Consider the following 14,899-nt stretch of genomic DNA (forward strand, 5'->3'; position numbering starts at 1 on the left):
ACAAAGTGTAGGTATATGCGTAGGCCTGGGGAAGTCCGCACGACAGCAGCAGCGAGAGGAAAGGGTCTTGCGTCGAGCCGGAGAGAAGGAGTCGATAAGTATGAGTGTAAGAGAGAGAGAGAGAGAGAACGAGCGGCGAGACTCGTCTCGAGATTGGACCCTGACCAGTGTGAGGAGAGGGAACGCGGTATCTGTCGAGCGAGCGCGGAAAAGTGTATATAAGCCCGGCGCGCGCTTCTTGCTCTTCGATTTTCAGATTACATTCGATGCGCGACGCGCCGCGGACGACGCTCCTTGGGATTTTTCAGTTGAGCACTTCGGAGTCAGTTCAGAGTGACATTATTCGACTCGACTTTTGCCAGTGTGTTAGTGTCAAGTTGTACGGTATCGAGGAGCGACCGGTACAGGCCAGAGCTGCGAAGAAGGCGCTATCTGCTGGGCTCCGAGGAGCCAGGGATCAGAGACCGGGTGGAATCGGCAGGTGGGTCGCGCGCCATATCCCTTCATTTTCCAAATACTCATATGCTTAGCATTCGGCAAAATTTGCAAATACATCCCGAGCTGATGATAGATTCAAACTTTTTGGGTTTCATATGTCGCGCTTCACTCTTTTCTGCAAAATTAAGCAAGTATGCTACCTCTGCTTCGGTAAAGCTTGTATTTATACACAGCGACCGATTCATCACGAGACGACACGCGACACCGCTATTCCAAAGGCATTACACTTAACGAGCGTAACTCGCGTGAGTAAAAATCTTCGGTACGTTATCGTCTCGGAATAAATGGCCATGAGTATAAGGGATTAGTAAAAGCTGATGAAAATAGCAGTTGAAAGGTGAAAAGTCGTAGATGTGCCAGGATGAGTTGAGGAGGCCGTGACTGGAATCGAAACAAGTCCGCATTGGCGGCGCGAGATCGTAACTGATACGCCGGCAAAGACCTTGCGCGCACGAAATCTCGTTTGATGGCGTTTTTATTTCTCGCACCGCGGCCTGCAACGTGTAAAAATCAAAGCCTATTGATTATCGACGCGACGCGCAGAGGATATAGAGGTTGATTGCGTAAACGAGCGGCTGGGCTTTACGGGCACTTTTTCCACCGGTACTTGCCGTATCTTACCAAGTATTCATTGTGTTTTTATCTTCGGCGAGGATTAACGGTGAATTGAGCGTGAAAAAAAGCCACGCACACTTTCTATTTGTTATCAACAACAACAACAACAACCAGCACGACAATCCAGGAAACGCGCCCAACACGCCTCTAACGAAACTGCGCAGCTTCACTCGAAGCATGAATGAAGCGACTTGCGCAACGTCGCTTTTCTGAATGAGTCCCATCAAGGAATTTCGCCCGGCCGCCGAAACGCCATCGTGTGCGTCGCGCGCGGGCTCGATCTCTATAGACACGCTCAACTCTATCCATCACGTTTTTCGTGTGAACGCGCTCGCGCTCGAGGGACCGGTTCCCCGAGCGATGGTACGACGACCGAGGCTCGCGCTCGCATAATCGTTTGGCAATACTTGCATAACTGCCCGGCCGGCAGCTGTAATTACTTATGTAATTTTTCGAACGAGCTTATGGCTATCATACGCTGTGAGGATCGAGAGCCGATCTCGAGCAGAGCCTGCCGACTTGTTCGCTGTCGAAGAAACGTAAACGATCCGTCATTTTGGGCGATGAACAACGGAAGAATAAAGTCATTATGAAGCTCCTTTTTACGAGTACAGTCTACTGAAGCGTTGGTCTATCGTGTGTTTTTTACAAACGCGAATGCCAATTTCGCCCGGTCCGATAGCTCGAGCTCAAGCACGCACTTTCTTCGCGATACGATATCGGCGACTGCGCCGATTTCAATGAATCAGCTCATTTGAAAATTAACCCATGACGCCAGCCTCGCTACGCTAAAAATAAATAAAAATTATTGGACTCGGGAAATTCGGCTTATCAGAATTATCGGTTCCCACAATAAAACGTAAGACTCGATGAAGGGTTTGCCAACAAAGCGCTGTACAATCATAGGCGTCGATAACAGTGTTACGCCATCTTCACTGGCGACGCTTCGAGAAGCTCCGCATGCTCTGCTGGCGCGCACGGAAAATCGTAAATAAATAATCGAGCACGACGACGTCGGCATATCGCAGCTTCTCTGGCTCGCGCTTATCTTCTTCGCCGCCGACAAGAATGAGAAAAAGTGGCATTTTCATTCATGACCTTGCCTCGCTCTCTGCACATATACGGACTATCACGTGAAGCTTTTTACGATCAACCGAAATCACGCTTCGTGATTAATTAGTACTTTTTACGGCGAACCGTCGATCCGATGGTCGATCGGTATAACTCGGCTCTCGCGCGCGGCCTCAAGGTCCTCTAGATAAGCCGAGAGTTCAATGGAATGTGCGTGCGCACTTTTTCCGGGATTTTCGTTTGTTGTCGAATCGATAACGATGCCATAGACAGCCGTTTCTGTCATTGATGGCTCAATAAATTCGCCTTTATAACGACCGTTTAGAAGCATTTATTCGCGCTCTTCGCGATGACTCTCTTGTTTGAGAAATATTTCAACTCGTAGGACGCCTGCAAATAAATCACCCGAAATTCGTTTTCTCATGCAAAACATGCGATGCGCGACGTTGCATTCTCCAGAACCACATTTTTTCGTTGCGAAGATAAATTATAAAAGCGCTTAATCTCGGAGCGAGAGAGAGAGAGAGAGAGAGAGAGAGAGAGAGAGAGAGCCACGTGCGGTGGAATTTCGCTTATTCAATGAGATAGACGCAAGTTCACTGGCAGCCAAGCGATCTATTCATCAAAGTCGAATCTGACAGATGTCAAGGCAGCTAGAAAAGGACACTGATTGTTTGCTACAATAAGTTTCAGATTTTCTTATACATGCGTTTGATGGCCACGAATTGAAAATAGTTACAACGACAAAAACTCTCTTACAATAAAAATACTTTTGTTGCTGTTTCAGGCTTTACCGAAAGATTTTGGCAAACGGACAAAGGCAACTAAACAGCAGCCATGAAGTCCCTCATTCAGCTCCAGCAATACCGAAGTGAGTAGGCACTTATGCATAATCAATTTCGCATTACGCGGATGAACTCGAGCGACGCGCGCGGTTGAGAAACTCACTTGGAAAAAAGTCACTTCGGGCTAAAATTCAGGTTAATTGTATTTAAATGGACGTTTACTCTTTCTTTTCTCGCCCGACGAGTCGAAGCAACAATGGCGCAGGTGAAAAGCCATCGCGTTGCATTATAGGTATACACGAGTGTCGAAGGAGGCATACGAGCAATAATTAATCGTCGTTTTGATCTTTCGCAATTCCCGACTCTGTAATTTAGTTGACAGTTATCGTTTTGGCTGGCGAATAAACGTATCTTGTTTGCTGTATCGATTTTTTTTATGTAACGCGCCTTGATATTATTACATAAAGCGAGTTTATGGCCCATGCAGGAGTCTTGCTTTCAAGCTTCTACTATATGCATGATAGTCTATTTGCTACTTATTCTTACAGTGGCATATATAGAGGAGCTCATTTATTAAATACGCTTAGCTATTCGACAATACGTAGATTACATACGCGTTGGAATTTTTCACGGTCATTATGCAATACCTACTTTCGCAAAATGCAGTTTTCTTTTTTCATTTAAAACAAAAACACTGTTTACTGCTTCATTTGGTTAAGTAGTTTTGGTTGTTAACTTCCAATCATTGCGACATGCTTATAATCCATTTTTTCCATCTCACGTCAGTGAGTATTGCGAAAATAGACTCGGCTACGCGTCGTTTTATCGCGTCAAACTAGTCGCATGGAGAATCGCTTTCCGGAAAATGAAGAAATTCGTGTGACAATATGTTAAGTTCCCGCAACCGGATTCGCAGTTGGATTTGCTATCAAGTTAGGAATGTTTGTTCGGCCATCGATTATGAGTCGATTATGCCGCAGAGTTGTGTGGAAAAAAGCTGCGGCGCTTGGACTTGAATAACGAATTTTTAGTAAAATTACGAGGAAAAAGATCGGATGTATCGTCGAAGACTGAGCTCATTAGACGAATATCGATAGCGCGCTTGATGGAGGGCGGAAAAATTAACGAGGAAACCGGCTAATGCGTAACAGAATATGTGTGCCTTTCCGATAAGATTTTCGTGCATTTTCCTTGTTTAGAGAATTCACAATTGAAAAATGAGAAAAATAGCTGCCCGAAGGCGGAGTTACGATTGCGTACAATTTGAAATCTTTCCTGCTGCAGCAGTATGACGTGAGCCGAAAATTCGCCACTTCACTTGAATTCATTAAAATTTCGATTGAATAACAGCGCGGACGGCCTCTCGTTTGTCGAACTTTCATAACCGATTAGCATCTAGAATCTAGAGGCGCAAAAATTCCATTATTTTTGGCGGATGATAGCCAAGATCTTCCTGTACAGTCTACTGCTGAATAATCGACAAAAACATTCGATTGCCCCTGCAGTCTTGCTTGAATATTAGCATAAGCAACGTTAATTTATAGCAAGCTTGAAATTTCCCAAGCGCAAAATTAATGAACCTCGGTAAAAGCTCGCCGCTGAAAGGCGTATTTTCATTTTGAGTTCAATGCTCCTCAATCACGAGCTAAGTACATACAAGACTTGGCGACGCATGTAATCGTTCGAGCTGGGAAAAAAGCACTCAGGTGCATGACGCTGCGATATATATATATATATATATATCTCGATGTGCGAATTGCACACGTGCACAGGCTCTCCCTTACATAATATAGAGGAGATTGAAAGAGTTGTAAAGTGAAATAATCGACGAAATTGAAAAGCTCTCGTAGTTTTACGAGCGGGCGAGAGTAAATTGAAAAAGTCAGCTCCTACATATCGTCGCGGGTACGTAATGAACGCGATAACTTCATACGCGCGGAGTGTAACTGTTAACCGCTTATTACACAACGCGGGCTGATTTAAGTTTCGCGCGCTCTTTTTCTTCATCCCCCTTTTGTGAGAGATCGTTAAACCGCAGACGATCAAAACACACAATCTCCTACCGATTCTCAACCGATCCGCCGAAACGTGCGCCGAGTTTAAATGCGTTGCATAAAGCGCGTAATGCATTACAGGTACCTCCTCTGCGTGCAGCCCGTATATATGCCCGTATGATTTACATAATACGCGCGGCTCGCAATAATTCAGCTTTTTGCACGCGGAGAGATATAGAGACTATATCAGCTGTCAGTTGGCGCACAATCCAGCTTATATGCATTGCATCGAGCTCTGAGACTCAAAGAAAAGTGATGTACGTGAAAGCCGCGTTAATTTATACATACGAGGATAATATACAATAGCAATTTGCACTTTCGATTTTATCGTTTTCTCGATTAATTACTCGAGCCGCTGAGATAACCCCGACGATCGACGCACATAATTATAAATAAGCCTCGCCGAGCGCTGATTTCGCGCGAGGCGCTTGTAACGACGTGCCGCAGGCATGACTTACATTACATTCACTGTAATCCATTTGTTTGTAAAATTCGAGCCTCTGATGGCATTGCTCAATCGAGCGTAACGCTAATAAAAACGTTAAATGAAAAGTTACGTCAACGAATTTTTCTTCTATCTGTTTAATAAAGCAATGCGATATAATGCATCGTATCGCCGAAGCTTTTCCTTACGCGGCTTTATGAGCATAAAAGATGCTCGCATAGACGATAGAAGTTTTTGAAAAAGCTGTAACTTGAATGATGGCTGCAGCTTCAACGATCGAAACTCCTCGGCGCGAATGATTCATGCAACGAGAGAAAAACATCTGCCTCCCATGAGAACTTAGCTCCGAATGAGATATAAATCACGGCGGAGAAAACCGAGGAAAACCTCTCAATGGCGCGAGGACCGCTTCTTTTCCTCGTGTTCTTGCAGTTTTAGAATCGCAAACATCGTACCGTCCTTTCGAGCTATTTTTGTCCTCCCATCTCGGAAAAAATCATCGACACCTCCTCTTCCGTTTTCTTTTTTTTTTTTTGTTTTTCCAACTCTTGTGTGCGACACACAGCAGACTCGGCGCGCTGACAATAAAATCGCAGAAAAACTGACGCGTTCGAGGAGCCGCGAGTGGAAGTGCTTTTAAATCGAAGTGAATACGGATAAGTGGAATTATGAAGTCGAGGTTATAATTATATTGCTGTTATATTGGAGACGGAAATAAAATTAAGGATCTGTTACTTATATATATATATATAGGTATAAGCCAACGAGTGTCACGCGTGACGAGAAAGCGACCTTCTTCGAAACAATCTTCTTCGCGGAATTCTCTTAGCTCGGTATTCATTCGGTCGGCAAATGTAATTTCAGAAACAATTTCTCCCGACCAACGAATGTTCTGGAAAGTACCAATTAAAAAGCAAGAGATCGACATTGTCTTGGACTCGACCGCAGAGCTAGGCGCCACTCTTCCGAAAGACGCGCGAACCGCAGAGTGCAAAAGTCCGCGTCGCCTTATCTCCGGTCCGATCGCACGTGAGCCTGCGCTAGCCAATAACTGACTCGCGCGAGATACATCTGAGTCAAGGTGAGCTACTCGGCCCGTGCGATGCACATCCGATGCTGCTGCTGCTGCCGCGCGGACGCTGCGGTTGGTCAATGTCGCCGAGTGGCGTCGATGCAACGCCGGCGGAAGTTCGAGGTGTGCGGAGATCTTTCCTTTTGCCGATGGGTTTTTCAGCCTCGCCTGCGGCTAACCGGCGAGAGATGATAAATTTGTCTTCATTATTGCTTCCAAGTTACTTTGAAAAGGCAGTCCGTCTCCCGCGGATACAGGGAAAATAAAAGCGCGGAGATGACGTTCACGTGCGCGAGGGCAAAGTTTACGGAGAGACGCGTGCGCGCGTGTTTAATTTTCCAAAGATTTTATCGCCCATTTTTGCAGACGCGCGACCACGCTCGCGGAGAAAGTCACGATGTTGTCGCAAATGACATTGCGAGGGTAAACGATTTCATATATGGAAAATTCCTTCTTCTGCTTCTTTCAGAGTGCATTGTTTTCTTCATGCTGGGAGTCATGTGCAGCGCCCTGGCTTTCGTCACTTACGTCATTAACCCGGTCAACACGATCGTACAACACGTAAGTTTTTACAATGGAATCGTTTAAAATTCAGGAACATTATATACTCTGATGATACATGATACAGCTAAGCATCTAATGACACGTGTCAAGCAAGCCGTTACCCGATCGGCCACGCGAGAATCGCGCCTACGGATTTCGCAAGACAATCGGCATTATCTAACAAGCGATCCTGACATAATGCGCGCGTTCGTCTGAAAAATCTCTCTCTCTCTCTCTGCCTCTAGAAGCTGAAGATGTCGCCGAGCTCGCTGATTTTCTCGCTCTGGAGGAAACCGCCGATCGGAATTTACATCAACGTCTACATATTCAACATAACCAACGCCGAGGCATTTCTCAACGGCGAGGAGAAGATCCTCAAGGTCGAAGAAATCGGCCCTTACGTCTACGAGTGAGTTGGCGACGCTCCTTTTTTCTCGAGACATTTCTTTCTAACGCATGCCCTTTTTGCCGGCAGAGAAACTCTGGAGAACAGGAACATCACGTGGAACGAAAACGGCACGATCTCGTACATTCCGAAGCGCACGGTACAATTCAGACTCGACCTCTCGGTGGGCAAACCCGAGGATGACTACGTTATGGTCCCAAATATTCCGATGCTCGTGAGTACATCCACACAGATGCGACTTTCGCCCGATTAGCATAATTCGACACCAAACGCTTACCCGCAATAGCGTATCTCAAGTAGCCTGCGTGAATCTATCTATATAACCGACGACGACTCTTTCAGTTCGAGAACCGGTTTTTCAATCGCGATTTTCGGATGAGTCGACGCTTTTACGGTATTCCCTGCGCGCAGCTTTCCTCTGCCAGTCAAATTCCGAGTTGGAAGAACGCGGCTGACAAGCTATGCCTCTTGTTACAGTCGCTGCGAAATTGATCATCTTATTACCTTTTTTTATGCTAATCGGTACGAGATTATTATCGCGGTCGGTTATGTTAATCGACGCGCGTACGCGTACAGCTTATGAAATATGGCCCGAATCCAGGAGGAGGTCGTGTCCTAAGAAAAAACTTGTTGTTATATTTTACAATCGTCGTGTCTGATGAATGAGAAGAAATGAGGAAGTTGAAAAATGGCGACAAATCCAAACACTCCTGCGAGCCACTTGATCAAAAATTGATGATGGGTTCGGTGCTTTGACCTATGGGCCGATTTCATTTGCATATAAAAACATTAGTTTTCGGTGCGCCTATATCTGGTGTCATTTATCTTCTTCTTCTTCTTCTCAACGACGCGTTTGATATTATTATTATTATTGAAGGTCCTCATCGAGTTTAGGTACATTTGCATACTTAGAAGTTTGAAAAACAGCTTGATCTCTAACTTCTATTTTCAACAGTACATTCATAAAAAAGATGCCGGACGCGATGAATTGGCAAACTTAAAAATGCATTGAAACCTACATCAGATTTACAATTGTAGTAGTGATGTTTGATTTCTTGATTATATCTATAGAGCATATTCCCTAAATTTCTCGTTAATCAAGTTGAATATTGCGTACGTGCGTATGAGTAGAATTTTCGTAATGTATGAATATTTCTTACGGGTTTTTCTCTATACAGAGTGTATAAACTAATTTTAATTAAATCTGACACATACGTACCCGCATAATTATAAGCGCAAGGACATCGGCTAAAAGTTCCAGTTAAGCCAGTTTGCAATTATTCCTGCGTTTCAGTGGCACGATAGAGCCGCTCAAATTTTTTACTTCTTGCGACACGGCGCACGCTCTGGAATCTCATCACTATCGACAGTATATCGACATATCGTGCCAACTTGCTCATAGTGAATCAAACGTGATTTGAAATTTTTCGATTATTTATCTTGCATTTCACGATTGCAATTGACACGACTTTGATGAACTATGACCGGAAAAAGACGGTCGCAACTACGTAGTTTTCTCTTTAATTTTATGCTTATGATTATCTTGCGAACTTTGCTCCGACGTTCTAAAACTTTGATTGGATAACAGCTTTCTTGAATTTTTTTTTAAAAATTACTAAATCATAAGCCCATCATTTGTATAAAAATAAATCGACGCGCGTAGTCGTTATTTATTGGCTGATATCTAACAGGCATTTATCGCCGCCTCTTTTCTCGCATCATCAATTTTAGCAATAGCAAATGTTTCATATACCGACGACTTATTTTTCAGGGGATCTTTTCGTCTCTGCACAACGCCGGCTTCTTCGTCAACTATCCGTTCGCCCAGTTGACGAATTTCCTGGACAGTAAGCCCATACTGCACATCTCCGTGCAGGATTACCTCTGGGGATACGATGACTCCTTGGTCAGCCTTGCCGGCACCGTCGTGCCCAGCTACATCGATTTCAAGAAGTTCGGTCTTCTCGACAGGGTGAGTTCGCTTATCGCTTTATTATATAGTCGATTCACGGCGGACTGTCTCGCAATCGCAATCCTGATCCAACAGCCGAGGGTGTATAGCATCCGCTTTACGAGTGTCGATCATTATTAACGTGAAATCCGCGTTAACGACGACGACGACGGCGGCGAGAAAAGTTCCGAGTAAAAGTCAACCCGTCGCTAGTCTAAACTTTCGATTTGTCTATATAATATATAAAGGACACTCGAGGCAAAGTTCTACGCACGATTTCAAGGCAAACTTCCGATTCGCTCGCACCGAACGTACGCGTGTAGTCGATCCTTTCACCGTGGCAAACAAAAAAAAGAAAAAAAATGGAAAAATGCGCGAAAAACGGGGACGGAATAGTAACGAGCCGATATTTTAAATCGCGATAAAACAACAGGTAAATTGAATTTGTTGCGCAACCGCATAACGATTGGTTCAATAAAGGGGAAAAAGGAAGAAGTCCTCGAATTTTCCATTCCTTATTCATATGCAGGATAAGTGTAATAATGTATAAATAGGCAATAGGCATAGTTCCGCCACGTTGGGCGTTTTCGCAGCGGCGCGCACGATTAATCGTCGGAAAACTTTGACAAAAATTTCAGATGTACGACGAGGGCGAGAATCTCATCAACATGAACATCAAGGAGAACGAGGACATGGTCGAGGAGAGGGGCAGATACCTGAGCATCGAGTCGATAAACGGGAACGCGGGACTGGCGAACTGGGGCTACGTGAACGTCGAGGGAAACGAAAGCAGAGCCGAGTGAGTTTTGGCGCTTCGCTTCTTGGGGCGTCTCTCAGTCTTGGGGCGAGAGTAACGAGTGCCGTTCGTTTGCTCGTTTTCTCGGCAGGAACACGCGGTGCAACAGCATCCGGGGCGCGACGGAGGCCACGGTGTTCCCCAGCAAGATGGACGAGCGCGCGGTCTTCCGGGTATTCCGGAAGGCCTTCTGTCGGCCCATACCGATCGTCTTCGAGAAGAGACTGGACTTGCACGGACTGCCGGGCTTCCAGTACACGATACCCGACAACTTTGCCGACCCGCCGGAGCTGAACCCCGACAACGAGTGCTTCTGCCGAGAGAAGGAGGAGAAGGAGTGCCTCAAGCGGGGCCTGCTCGACCTCACGCCCTGCTACTACAGTGAGTTTCGCCTACTGCTCTCGTCTAGATTTAATCGTTCAGATTTCGATCGAGATGATTACAAATTATAAATTATTTGTCCAGACATTCCGGCCGCCGCGTCCATGCCGCACTTCCTCAACGCCGACCCGACCTTGGCGGACGGCATCGAGGGCCTCAGCCCTGAGCCAGCGAAGCACAGCACGGTGATAATCCTGCAGCCGGTAAGGCTCGCACAATCCACTAGAAATAAGCAGAAGCAATTTCGCGTGAAAAGGCGCGATCGGACTAAAGCGACTCGGCCTGCTTTTCCACAGAATACCGGCATTCCGATGTACGTGCACTCGAGGCTGCAGACGAACCTCGTGATGAGAGAGACGCAGTACAACAGCAAGATCGCGCCCTTCAACGGACTCACGGTGCCGCTCTTCTGGACCGATCTCGTAAGTCGTTATATCGGCACAATGTCTAGAAACAACTGAAGCTATAAACATTTGCCCGAATCGCGAAACCCACAGGAGATCGCCTCGCTGCCGGACGACCTGATGCTCCTCCTGCAGCTCGGCATAAACGTAGCCCCGCTCGTCCAGCTGGTCTCGCTGATCCTCCTGGCGCTCGGCGGCCTCGCCTCGATCTGCTGGTCCTTGCTCCGAGCCCTGCTGATCGTCCAGGAAGAGCAGCAGCGCCAAGAGGCCGCCGACGCGGAGAGGCGCGACAGCACCGACCCGAGGATACCCCTCGACTACGGCCAGTACACGGCCATCCGCATACTGCCGGCCATCAAGAAGATCACCTCCAAGACCGACCTCTTCGTGTGAGGAACGCCAGCGAGCAGCGAGGCCTGCCGAGTCTGTAAATACATCCTCCTTCTATACAGGAGCCATATATGTACATAGGGAGTGGAGCTGTGGAGAAGAGCCGAACGCCTTCTCTCTCTCGGTGATAAATATACGCAAAGCAAGATGTCCTTATATATACTTTACCTACGCTAGTTATACGCTGTATACTGTGTACATAAATACATGAATACGAGGATCAGGCGAATCTCGGAGGTCCTCGTCGTCGTCAAGTTTTACGTATAGAACACAACTACATTCAACTGTAGATTTTAGTTCGGACTAATTCAAAGCGTTGTTTGCTTAAATGCTCCTTATTATCCTTTATCTTATCGAGTCTCCTCGATTTCCTTAGACAATTCACCTTGCTTTTCGTCCGACTGCTTCCGAATCTCGATATTGCGCTTCCGGTGACGCTTTGTGATCGGCCAGAATACTATTTATTTAGATACGGAAAATAATGTCCTCGCGACGATGATGTTCTGGGAAAATATTCATTCGCGTACAAACGAACTTTCAGCTTTCGATCGATTCTTGCCCTGATTATTAACATTCACTGTACAATCCCATTGTTGTTTACTCAAACTCATGCGCGTGTAGGAAATACTTTATCATATAAGACTGATCGTGGACGGAACATACGAACGCCGGCGCATTATCGAATACGCATATCGTTATATTATACGAAAATGACACACGCGCACACACGCACACGCACGTACACACTTCGGCTCAAGAGATTCTACTTTTAACGAGAATTCCTCTTATGTTATAATAGAATGTATACTTAATTGTCAAAAGCTAATCATTTTGCAATTATAGACTCATAATGTACAACGTGAGCTGAAGGTGTTGGAATTGTACATTGTGTGCGATTAGTTTATAGGTAAAAAAACTATATTATAAGCCGACTTTTATTTTATAATATTTATAGTTTGTATAGGTGTGCAGGGATTATATTGAATTAGCGCGACGGGTTCCGATATTTCTTAAGCCATACCTGAGTATACTTCTGAGAACAAATAAAAATAGAGGATTTTGAATTAATCGGTCCTGCTTTTTCTTTGCATTACCTTTGAATTAAATCTGCCGCGAAGCGGAATATAAGGTAAGTATGTTTTGCTCCTTTTCGAATTGCGCGGGCCTAAGTGTAAAAAAAACGCCAACACACCGCGCGCTGAACTCGCTCACTGTATATATATATATATATATATATATATATAGGCTCGCGTTCGCATTGTACGCATGACGTAACATAAAAAACACCGCGAGCACAGCGACGCGGGCCGGGCTGAATTTTCAGTTGAGAATTGGAGATTCGAGATCAGTTTGAGATCTACTTACTTGGGATCTAGCCGCAACGCTGTCGAGTCTCGACGCAGCGCACGCATCGCAGTCGCAGAGTCGCGAGAACCAAAAGGTCGAGTCTAGTCGTAGAGGTTAGGAAAGTGGCCGACCGGGTGTGTCGCGCGCGACCGAGAGTGAAAATATGAGCTCCCAGCAGAGTCCGGCTGCCCTGCAGGCGACGATCGACCGCGAGAAGGTCTACACCTGGATAATCGAGCTGTCGAACCCGGAGACCCGGCAGAACGCTCTGCTCGAGCTGAGCAAGAAGCGCGAGGTCGTGCCCGACTTGGCGCCCATGCTCTGGCACTCCTTCGGCACCGTCGCCTCGCTACTCCAGGAGATCATCAATATCTATCCGGCAATCAATCCCGCGACTCTCACGGCCCACCAGAGTAACAGGGTCTGCAATGCCCTTGCGCTGCTCCAGTGTTTTGCCAGCCATCCCGACACCAGGTCCGCCTTCCTTCAGGTACGTCGCTTGCGATGATTGCGCTCATTGCGGATTTCCAACAGTTCCAACAAGTCTTATAAATAGCTCGATACATAATCAACTTATTTTAACGCATCTAAATTCGCTATGCTGCAACTTTCAAAGTAGACGCTTCTTCTATAAATATCTCGAAAGTTTAGCTGCTTCTCAAAAGACGTTCTCCTCTGTTTGGCACAAATAACAAATTCACGATGAACCTTTTCAGGCACACATACCGCTCTTTCTGTATCCATTTTTACACACGGTCAATAAGACTCGGCCTTTTGAATACCTGCGCTTGACTAGTTTGGGTGTCATCGGAGCCTTGGTGAAGACGGATGAACAGGAAGTTGTTACCTTCCTGCTAACCACTGAGATTATTCCATTATGCCTACGAATAATGGAAAGTGGCTCCGAGCTGAGTAAAACTGTGGCCACATTCATACTGCAGAAAATACTATTAGACGACAGTGGCTTATCTTACATATGTCAGACGTATGACAGATTCAGTCACGTGGCCATGATCCTGGGAAAAATGGTGCTTTCATTGGCCAAAGATCCTTCGGCTCGCCTACTGAAACATGTCGTAAGATGCTATCTAAGGTTATCCGACAATCCACGGTAAGATTCTACTCCCTACATAGCTGCAAACAAATGCCGCATAGTTAGAAAAGCAAAAACGAATTCATTCAATGATAATTAACATTTTTCAGTGCTCTACTAGCTTTAAGGCAATGTTTACCGGATCAATTAAGAGATAACACTTTTACAACCTGCTTACAAGAAGATGTATCCACTGAACACTGGTTAAATCAGTTGTTGAAAAATTTGGAGACCGGACCACCCCAAGGTCCACCAACTCAACCAGGACAACCGGATCCAAGGACCATAGGAATGTCACCACTGACATCTTAAACAACTCAAGATTGATAAAAACTATCCATTACAAAGTTTTTTTCCAAACCTTACGATCTATTTTGCTATTGCAGAACAAGATGTAATAATTGAAATCGCGTCAATGCGATATGTACATATCCTTATGGTTATGGAGTACGCCAATGAGAGATTTCTTTTTCTTTTGCCTTGTGATATCGATTATAGTCAGTTGACTTAGCAAAGGCTAGTCGATCGTGTTCTCCAGAAATTCCGCTTACTCCATGACGCCGTTTATTAGTATTGTAGAATTAAGTCTAAAGTAAGGTTTATGATAAAGTCTGAAAGTAATATCATTTTTTCATAAAACTGTCAAAACGCATGTTGAAAGAGCAGCATGGAATTGTATGATAATGTAACGCTATCAATTAAAGTAGCTTTTATACAAGTGAAGCATGAGTCTACTGCAGGAAGTAGCTATTATTATGTACAAGACCCTCATGCATTTTTATGAAACCCAGTAAAATTCGGTATTCACAAGACTTGTTGCACGTTACTGATTAATGTATACTCAATTGGGTAAATTGTAATTAAAAATTATACAGATGTATCTTGAAGTGGTTATGCGAAATTATGCTTCATACAATATAATATTAGTATTAAGTGCAGAATGTACTTGCATGTATATTCTATTGTAAAATATCAAGATCAAGTCACTAAATTACATGTGTACTATTGCTAAAATAATTTGTTTTTTTTCACTAAAAATAAAATGAAT

General features: G+C 45.1%; 2 protein-coding genes across 3 annotated transcripts; both read left to right on the top strand.

Annotated features, from left to right (window-relative positions):
• The first annotated feature begins 240 nt into the window (after positions 1–240).
• On the top strand, positions 241–12,479 carry LOC100116121 (scavenger receptor class B member 1). Of its 2 annotated transcripts, none has more exons than XM_001600617.5 (11): positions 241–481; positions 2,972–3,055; positions 7,010–7,101; positions 7,329–7,492; positions 7,559–7,703; positions 9,261–9,461; positions 10,079–10,239; positions 10,328–10,617; positions 10,702–10,820; positions 10,914–11,039; positions 11,115–12,479. In XM_001600617.5, exons 2-11 carry the CDS (start codon positions 3,022–3,024, stop codon positions 11,412–11,414), a joined length of 1,632 nt encoding a protein of 543 aa, XP_001600667.2. In that variant the 5' UTR covers positions 241–481; positions 2,972–3,021; the 3' UTR covers positions 11,415–12,479. The 2 variants fall into 2 exon arrangements, with proteins under 2 accessions (XP_001600667.2, XP_016844989.1); XM_016989500.3 differs by having other exon boundaries at positions 241–457; positions 2,968–3,055.
• A 187-nt stretch (positions 12,480–12,666) lies between these two features.
• LOC100116080 (CCR4-NOT transcription complex subunit 9) lies at positions 12,667–14,868 on the top strand. The gene is made up of 3 exons (XM_031921219.2): positions 12,667–13,248; positions 13,475–13,869; positions 13,962–14,868. Exons 1-3 carry the CDS (start codon positions 12,922–12,924, stop codon positions 14,161–14,163), a joined length of 924 nt encoding a protein of 307 aa, XP_031777079.1. The 5' UTR covers positions 12,667–12,921; the 3' UTR covers positions 14,164–14,868.
• The last annotated feature ends 31 nt before the right edge of the window (positions 14,869–14,899 follow it).

This window comes from Nasonia vitripennis, chromosome 1 (assembly GCF_009193385.2).
Source record: "Nasonia vitripennis strain AsymCx chromosome 1, Nvit_psr_1.1, whole genome shotgun sequence".
In the NCBI taxonomy this organism is placed as follows: domain Eukaryota; kingdom Metazoa; phylum Arthropoda; class Insecta; order Hymenoptera; family Pteromalidae; genus Nasonia; species Nasonia vitripennis.

Coding starts and splice junctions, on each gene's coding strand:
- LOC100116121 (XM_001600617.5), top strand. CDS start 3,022: ATGAAGTCCCTCATTCAGCTCCAGCAATACCGAA. Junction 10,821..10,913: donor CGGTGATAATCCTGCAGCCG/GTAAGGCTCGCA, acceptor GCTTTTCCACAG/AATACCGGCATTCCGATGTA. Junction 11,040..11,114: donor CGCTCTTCTGGACCGATCTC/GTAAGTCGTTAT, acceptor CGAAACCCACAG/GAGATCGCCTCGCTGCCGGA.
- LOC100116080 (XM_031921219.2), top strand. CDS start 12,922: ATGAGCTCCCAGCAGAGTCCGGCTGCCCTGCAGGCGACGATCGACCGC. Junction 13,249..13,474: donor CCAGGTCCGCCTTCCTTCAG/GTACGTCGCTTG, acceptor GAACCTTTTCAG/GCACACATACCGCTCTTTCT. Junction 13,870..13,961: donor AGGTTATCCGACAATCCACG/GTAAGATTCTAC, acceptor AACATTTTTCAG/TGCTCTACTAGCTTTAAGGC.